General features: G+C 42.2%; 1 protein-coding gene across 1 annotated transcript; it reads left to right on the forward strand.

The window, feature by feature from the left end:
* Positions 1-993: 993 nt before the first annotated feature.
* Positions 994-3,729, forward strand: LOC132489007 (HMG box transcription factor BBX-like). Its single transcript, XM_060097924.1, has 2 exons — positions 994-2,542; positions 3,533-3,729. The coding sequence occupies exons 1-2, from the start codon at positions 994-996 to the stop codon at positions 3,727-3,729; spliced, it is 1,746 nt and encodes a 581-aa protein (XP_059953907.1).
* Positions 3,730-8,443: the final 4,714 nt, after the last annotated feature.

An 8,443-nucleotide genomic window follows, 5' to 3' on the forward strand; every position in this document is an offset into this window, starting at 1 on the left:
GGAGTCTCTTAAACTTAAGAAACGGGTGCCTCTGACCTCAGCCTCCCACGTGAGAGCAAAGGCTCTCAAGCTCTAACTTGCACATAAGTCACCTAGAGATTTTATGAAAAAGTAGACTACTGTTCAGTAGGTCTGGGTGGGACCTGAGATTCTGCATTTCTAAGAAGCTTCCAGGTGACGACCATGGTCTAGAAGACGAGCCCAGCCACAGATGTGACGCTTGCAGGACCCAGGGGGCCAAGCTCATCTGTGTGCAGCAGGGGAGGCGGGAGCTTGGCTACGTGGCTGGGCGTCCACGTTCCGTCCCGTAAGCAAGGCCCTAGAGGACACGGGGCAGACCCAGAGCTGGAGGGCAGGGCCTCAGCCTCCAGCACAGCGCAGTCTTGCCTCAGGTCCTAACGTGTCAGGAGTGGGTGGATTAAGGTTTAAGAAAATATTTTATATGTTTAGAAGAGTTGAGAGTCATTCTTATTTTTTTAGGGAAGAAATTGTATTTAATTAGATTAATTAATTCATCATTTTAAGTTGAAGTATAGTTGATTTACAATGTTGTGTTAGTTTTAGGTGTACAGCACAGTGATTCATATATATATATTCTTCTTCAGATGCTTTTCCATTATAGGTTATTACAAAATATTGAGTATAGTTCCCTGTGCTATAGAGTAGGTCCTTAGTGGTTATGAGAGTCACTCTTTAAACATCAGAATCTTGGAGTGTACAGTGAAGGGAGGCCGAGCGGCTCCGCGAGCTCCTCTCTCTCCACTTTCCCATAGAGAAGCCCTGACTGGCCGCTGAGGGCGAGCCACACACACGCCCTCGCGCCCGGCGAACCCGCGCGGTCACTATCATATGACACAGGCTTTGCCGCAGTTCATCTTCCTCCCTGTGTACTTTCCGTTTGCCTTCCTGGAATTCTGCTGCATCACAGAAGCTGGAAGTTCTGATGTTCCATTGAACTCATGATGGAAAGTCTTGACTTGACCGGTCAGAGTAATGAAAGGCAGTCATAGAAATAAAGATTATTCCGCAGAAGGAGAAGGAGCTGGAAAACGACCAAAACGAAAGTGCCTTCAGTGGCATCCATTGCTAGCAAAGAAACTTCTTGACTTTTCAGAAGAGGAAGAAGAGGAAGACGAAGAGGAGGATATTGATAAGGTTCAACTTCTTGGGGCCACTGGTCTAGAGCAAGATGGTGAAACTGAAGATGATGAATCACCAGAACAGCGAGCCCGGAGACCAATGAATGCATTTCTCTTATTTTGCAAACGTCATCGCTCTCTTGTACGTCAGGAACACAGGAACAGGCTTGATAACCGAGGTGCTACCAAGATACTAGCTGATTGGTGGGCTGTTCTCGATCCAAAGGAAAAGCAGAAATACACAGACATGGCCAAGGAGTATAAACATGCATTTATGAAAGCAAATCCTGGCTACAAATGGTGTGCTACCACAAACAAGCCTGTGAAATCCCCAACATCCACTGTCAATCCACGGGAGAAACTATGGGCCTTCCCATCTGACTCTTCAAGAGCCTTGCCAAGCCCCAAGAAAACAAAGCCTGAAGAAATGCCTCAGCTTAACTTTGGGCTGGCTGATCCTACTCAAATGGGAGGCCTGAGCATGCTGCTTTTAGCTGGAGAACATGTTCTTGGTACACCAGAGATATCCTCTGGCACTTGCAGGCCTGATGTTTCAGAATCCTCTGAATTGCGTCAGGAGTCACCATTATTTCAGTTTGCCGAGATATCTTCAGGTACCTCCCACCCTGATGTTCCGTCAAAACAATGTCAAGCATCAGCCTTGTTTCAGTTTGCAGAGATCTGTTCGAAGACTTCACAGTTGGGCGGTGCTGAACCTGTAAAACGCTGTGGAGAGTCTGCACTCTTTCAACTGGCAGAGATGTGCCTGGCATCAGAGGGGGTGAAAATGGAAGAATCAAAGCTAATAAAAGCCAAAGAATCAGATGGCGGAAGAATTCAAGAACTGGAGAAGGGCAAGGAAGAAAGAGAAATGAAAATGGAGAAAATAGATGAAGCCAGGTTCCAGAAAGAAGCAGAATTTGAAAAATCAGCTAAGGAAAATGTAAGAGATTCTAAGGAATTAAGAAATTTTGAGGAGCTGCGAATGGATGATATAATGGGTATAAAAATGGAAGCTCCTAAAGCAATTAAAAAGGAAGAATTAGAGGAAGATCAAAAATGTAGTCACTTCCCTGATTTTTCTTACTCTGGCAGTAGCAAGATAATAATAAGCGATGTTCCCAGTAGGAAGGATCACATGTGCCATCCTCATGGCATTAGGATCATCGAGATTCCCACAGCGTTAAGCAAACCAGAAAAGCTAAAAAAGGAAAAGAAGAAAACCAAAATGGATCGACAGGAAAATGATAAATCCACACCCAAGAAGACTTGCAAAAAGAGGCAGTCCTCGGAATCTGATATCGAGAGTGTCATGTACACCATTGAAGCTGTTGCAAAGGGAGACTGGGGCATCGAGAAGCTTGGAGATACCCCTCGCAAGCAGGTGCATACATCCTCGAGTGGCAAGGGAAGCATTTTGGATGCCAAGCCACCAAAGAAGAAAGTGAAATCAAGAGAGAAGAAAATGTCAAAGGAGAGATCCTCAGACACCACCCAAGAGTCAAGACCTCAAGATTTTATCAGTATTTCTGCCAGCAAGAACATTTCTGGTGAGGTCCCAGAGGGTATAAAAGCAGAACCTTTGACCCCTACGGAGGATGCATTACCACCCAGTCTATCGGGACAGGCCAAGCCTGAGGACAGTGAGTGTCACAGAAAAATAGAGACTTGTGGCTCCCGGAAATCTGAGAGGTCTTGCAAAGGTGCTCTTTATAAAACCCTGGTGTCTGAGGGTATGCTCACCTCTCTGCGAGCTAATGTTGGCAGAGGGAAACGAAGGTCAGGAAAAGGAAAGTCCTCTGATCATGAAGAGTGTTGGCATGAAGAAAGCTGGACATTTCACCAGAGTGGGACCAGTGGAAGCAAGAAGTTCAAGAAGACAAAGCCAAAGGAAGACTCTCTCCTTGGCTCAGCAAAGCTGGATGAAGAATTTGAAAAGAAATTCAATAGCCTCCCTCAGTATAGTCCTGTTACATTGGACCAGAAATGTGTACCTGTCCCAAGAAAAAAGAAGAAGACCGGACATATGTCCCCAGAACCGACCCAAACCAGCAAAGGTCCTTTCCAGTCTCAGAAAATGAACTTATTCCACAAAATTGTCAGCAAATACAAGCACAAAAAGGAGAAGCCTAATGTTCCGGAAAAAGGAAGTGGGGATAAATGGTCAAACAAGCAACTCTTCTTGGCTGCCATTCACCCTACAGAAGCCATATTTTCAGAAGACAGAAACACCACAGAGCCTGCTTATAAGGTTACAAATGCCCCATCCATTCCCAACACTCCAGAGCCAACAAGGGCACAAGAACCCTTGGTGGGCAGTCAAAAGAGAAAAGCAAGGAAAACCAAGATCACACACCTTGTCAGGACAGCAGATGGCCGGGTATCACCAGCAGGAGGTACTTTGGATGACAAACCAAAGGAACACCTGCAGAGGAGTCTTGTTAAGGTGACCGAGACAAGCTGCAATGACGAATGCTCACACAACCGAGAGGCCACGGAGACGCGGAGCAGCACCCCGGAGATGCCCGCCGTGTCTGCGTTCTTCAGCCTCGCTGTGCCGGCCGAAGTGGCTGCCATGGAACATGCATAGAAGTCAGAGATCAACTCCGCTCCCCCATGATGGACAGCCAAAAGAAATGCCCCCGACTCCTGTACTTATTTCTTGCGCTGACCAGTGAAGCGCCCTTTAATTGTAAAACATTGTGCTTTACCTACTACCCTAGCCTTGTCTTTATTGAGAGATGCTAGTGAGTCCATGTGGTGGCAGATAGAGACAGCAAACAAGTGCTTGTTGCCCTACACGGCCCAGATTCACTTGAAGCAGAAGTTGGCACCCTGGGCCAGTTTGTTCTTTCAGAACCCAGAGTCTTTGAGGGTGATGTTGTCTGTCTGATAATGAGCAGAAATGGGATGATCCTAGAGCTTTGCTTTCTATGGAAGGCTTTTGATGGTAATAGGTGGTAACTTGGTAAAAGGCTGCCTTTACTGTAGCTCATCCAGCATCTCTTTTACCAACCAGAGAGTGTGAAACTAGTTTCACATATTACCTAGTTATTCTTTCAAAACAAAAACCAAAAGCAAAAAAACAAAAACTGACACACTGCACTAGTTATTATTAGATATTCTTAGTCTTTTTTGTACATGGAGGTTTATGTTCTAAGATGGTTTATATAATAGGTTATACCTACATTTACATTGTAGAATAATATTAAAAAGCCTCTTCCAGAGACTCCCAAACAGCACGGGCAGGCAGATGTACCGCTGTTAGCGGTGTATGCTCGGCCTTGTGGTCCATATATTCTGCACTTTTATATTTGCCACCAGAGTGGTAGTTTGCTGGCACAAAGAGAAAGAGAGAGAAGAAGAAAAATTACAGTTCTTACAAGCAGAATTTTTTTCTTAGCCTTGAGTGACCAAGAAGAATTTGCTTGGGTCCAATTGTGGCGAATATTTTCCCAGACAGGGGAAGAGTCCAGCAGATTACAGATTACTGATGTTTTCATGCCTTGAGGATTCTTTTATTTTTACACAAGGGTCTGAGTGACCAATGGATCGTTCATACAGACAAAAAAAAGTAAAATAGTATTCAGAAGTGAACTTAGGATTACTTCACTATTCAGAACACATTGAAGACACACTCACTTTGTGTGGTCTTTGAGCTACAGCCCTTTTACATCCATCCCAGACAGACTGGACGGGTAGCAATTGCTATGCACAGCCTAATTGGCACTGCAGGTTTTTAGAGCCATTTTGAGTTTTTGTGGTTACGGAGGTATTGATGAGGGAGGTGTGCCTGACCAGAGTGGGACTCGCAGTTATAGATCCACCTGCAAGTTTCCTGTTTCCTTTTCATGTTTTGTTGCTTTTGAACATAAAACCAACCATACATATGCCAGTGCAACTGGATTAACTGGCTTAGAACATTCAACATATTGACTCCATCACCTGACGTTCACAGTATCTTGTTTCTTAGCAACAGATGCAAAGTGATAAATCAAAATTAGTCTTCGGCTACAGATTTTACAGGGTATTTGTTCCATAGCACAAAGTATTTCCCCACTCTTGCATCACAGCACAAACTACCAACTTTTAAGTATTGGATTCCAGCAATAATTTTTACTGGTTTTCAAACTGGTGGAATTTTGATAGTGTTAGTTCAAGTTTGAAACTTTTGAATTAGATCTCTAAATGGTGACAGTTTACAAGGTTTTATCTAGCTATCTTATTTATACTTGACTGAATTGTAATGATGATTTTTTTTTCTCATCGTAATTTGACCTAATAGCCATACCAAAAAATGACTCTATTAGTACTGACTAGGTTTAGCTTTTCACGGTTGTGGATGTTACTTCAGTTTCGGTGCTGGAAAATATGTACAACATACTAACAGAATTGAAAAAGAACAGAGAGATTTGGGCTTTTTTTTTTTTTTTTCAAAGCAGGTAAAGAGGGCATCAGGGCATTGGAACGGTGTCCTCAAAAATGCATATTCCTTGTGGGCATGGAGGAAGAAGGAATTAGTAAGCAAGGTTAATCAGAGGCAGAAGCTTAGCCCCATTCACACAGAAATAAATCAGGTGAGCAACCCCAGATTTTAGCATGATATTTTTACTACGATGCTGTTGTATTAATATTTTCTAAATTTCGAAACACAAAGTGAATGTTTGAAAATTGCTGGGTCCCAGTGTTGGTGGCTGTTGGAGTTTCTGGACCACTTGCTAGCAGTGATTTAAAAATTATAATTAGCTAAAATCCAAAAAAAAAAATAAAATCAACAACAAAAGTTGTTTGGTGCAGAACATGCACCTTGACAATGGCACTAACTTGTTATTCTCTAGAACATGTTAGAATAGGTCTATTTTTGCCAGTGCCCTCTCCTCCAGTCCTCTGATTACATTTCACTAGAGTTCCTTAACAGAGTGCTGTATATTCATGGGACCTTTCTTAAAAAGAAGCAAAACAAAAGATGACTTTTTTCTATGTGATTAATATATCTTACTTGATCTGCTTTTCCTAAACCTCAGTGGCTTTTCCCTTAGGCAGGGGTCGGGGTGGAGGGCGACCTACTGGATACGACTGTTTTCAGGTACTTTAGAAAAAAAAAAAAACCCACCTTTTTGTAGACATGCTTAATTTTTAAGCGGTTAGGCACTGAGAGTAGCAGAAATCCTGCAAAGCTCTATAGTCTTTTAGACACTCACCTTGTCATTTCTCTGAGTAATGTCTTGATTTCAAAAATAGTGCTTTTCTCATGCCCTGAATCCACTGGAGAGGGGTGTTGGTATTTTCAGGTAACAACATTTGTGAGCACACATATTGCAGACCAACATGTAGTACCCTCCCCCATTTATCATTTTCATTTCACTTCTCTCATTCTTTTTTATTTTGGAAAATCATATTGCTATGGTGTGTACCTTAATCTGCCAGCAAACACCATCTACACTAACATTTGTCCCACAAGCATCCTCAAGAGAAAAAGTTGTTGCACCTTATATATATTTCAAGCAAACCAAAATATGATGCTCTTCTGCCTTTGTTTTATTCTAAATTGTTGTATCATATCTTTCTGAAACCATTCTGAATCTAGTTGAAATTCTCAATATTTATGCTTTTACCTTAATTTCTAGATTCAAACCTGTATATAAATCTTTGGAACAAAATTGTCCTAGCCCTTCTCTGTGTTGCTGGAAGTGGATGATTTAGTCTCAGATGGAGACACAGTACTGTTCCAGTTTTCTTTAGCCTTTTATTTATTTAGTTATTCTGGGTATTTTCCTATGTAATTTTGAAGTGTGTAGAGTATACTATAGTTACTGAAGCTGCAGCTCCAAGAAGCTGAGTGAAAGAGAGAAAATACTGTAAGACGCCCTTCTTAAGTGTTTATTTGTTTGGATAACTGTAATGAGGCCAGGAAAAGGCAAAAGGTCCCACAGCCACTTTGAAGACACAGGTTCTTATCCCCAAACTAGGTTAGGTCCCAGATTTTAGATGAAAATGGTGAATTCTTTAAAGCCCTCTTTTTTAAAAGGATATATCATACCACTGTAATTCTGACAGTCTTTTCCCCCCCGAAAATATATTTATTTAATTCCGTCTGATGAGCTTTCTACCAGTGCCCCCTCAAAGCCATGCTCAACTCATTCCCACGTTATCACTGTTATTATAGTTCCTGCCATTCAAACTGCTGCCGAGAAAAAAAGTGATCGAACACTGTGAACAAAATGAAGCATCTGAACGGGTCTGGTTATTTAGAATCCAACTTGTGTAATCCCTGTCACTCTCTTATCAAGTCAGATGCTACTCTGCCTGAGTCATAGAAAATTTTGTTTGCACTCTGTAGTCCTTGGCTCATCCTCTGGAAATGTTTGCACCTATGTAAAATCTCAAGCAGATTATAAATCGATACAGCACTAGGAGTAAGCTGAAAACTGAATGACATGTTTTGTCTATACAGTTCCGGGGGAGGGATGGGGAATATCAAGTAGCTCTGTTCCAAGTTTGGCATTTGGCATTAATGTGAAGCAGTGGGACCATGCTGCCTGTTAAACTACTGTATGAATCCTAAGTGTTCTGGAGACCAGCAGCTGGAGGCTGGAGGCCAGCATCCATACAGCAAAGGGGAAGCATCGCCGCTTCTTGGGGGAAAAGGAAGGAAGTCGTGCAAGGCCTGGAGTCATCATTTGTAAAGGGGAAGTCGGGGTGTACGTGATGCTGTGAGAAGGTTCACCTTTGATTGCACTGCTTCACAGAGCCCTCAGATAAGGCCAATCCTAATGGGCTACCTCGGCTTTAACGGTTAATTCCAGTAAGTCCTGTTTCAAAGGTTTGTCTTTTTTTGCTTCTACCGTCAGGGCCACTGTTTTCCACTGCAGTGTTTTGACTTCCCAAACCACCTTCCCCAGAGAGAACAATGTATTGCTGAAAATGGGCAGTAGAAGCAAATGCTCTTATTACATTTGACCTATAAAGTATTCAGAGTGACTGTTAGGTGGGAATTAAAATTTAGCTTTCCCCACATAGGATCTTGTTTTGCACCTTATAAAGAGTGTACTAATTGTTAATTAGGTGTTGCTTTTATTTAGACAAGCATTCCCAAAAATTAGATTTGGATTTTGTGTTTCTTTGAGTTTGGGGATTTTTTATTTTACAGTTATCTTATTTAGATTGACTAACCTCATACTTACAATAAAAAAAGAAACAGTGGTTCAGTTCATCTTACCAGATATGTCTGGTGATGTATTCAGAGTCTGATGGACTGCTTTGCTTTTATATAGTTTGGAAGTGATAGTGAAGTTTATTATACC

Source organism: Mesoplodon densirostris, chromosome 1 (assembly GCF_025265405.1).
Source record: "Mesoplodon densirostris isolate mMesDen1 chromosome 1, mMesDen1 primary haplotype, whole genome shotgun sequence".
Classification (NCBI taxonomy): Eukaryota; Metazoa; Chordata; class Mammalia; order Artiodactyla; family Ziphiidae; genus Mesoplodon; species Mesoplodon densirostris.

Bases quoted from the DNA above. Each gene is read 5' to 3' on its own strand.
- LOC132489007 (XM_060097924.1), top strand. From the start codon at position 994: ATGAAAGGCAGTCATAGAAATAAAGATTATTCCGCAGAAGGAGAAGGA. The intron at 2,543-3,532 runs GCAAGGGAAGCA...TATCACCAGCAG, and splicing joins GGTGCATACATCCTCGAGTG to GAGGTACTTTGGATGACAAA.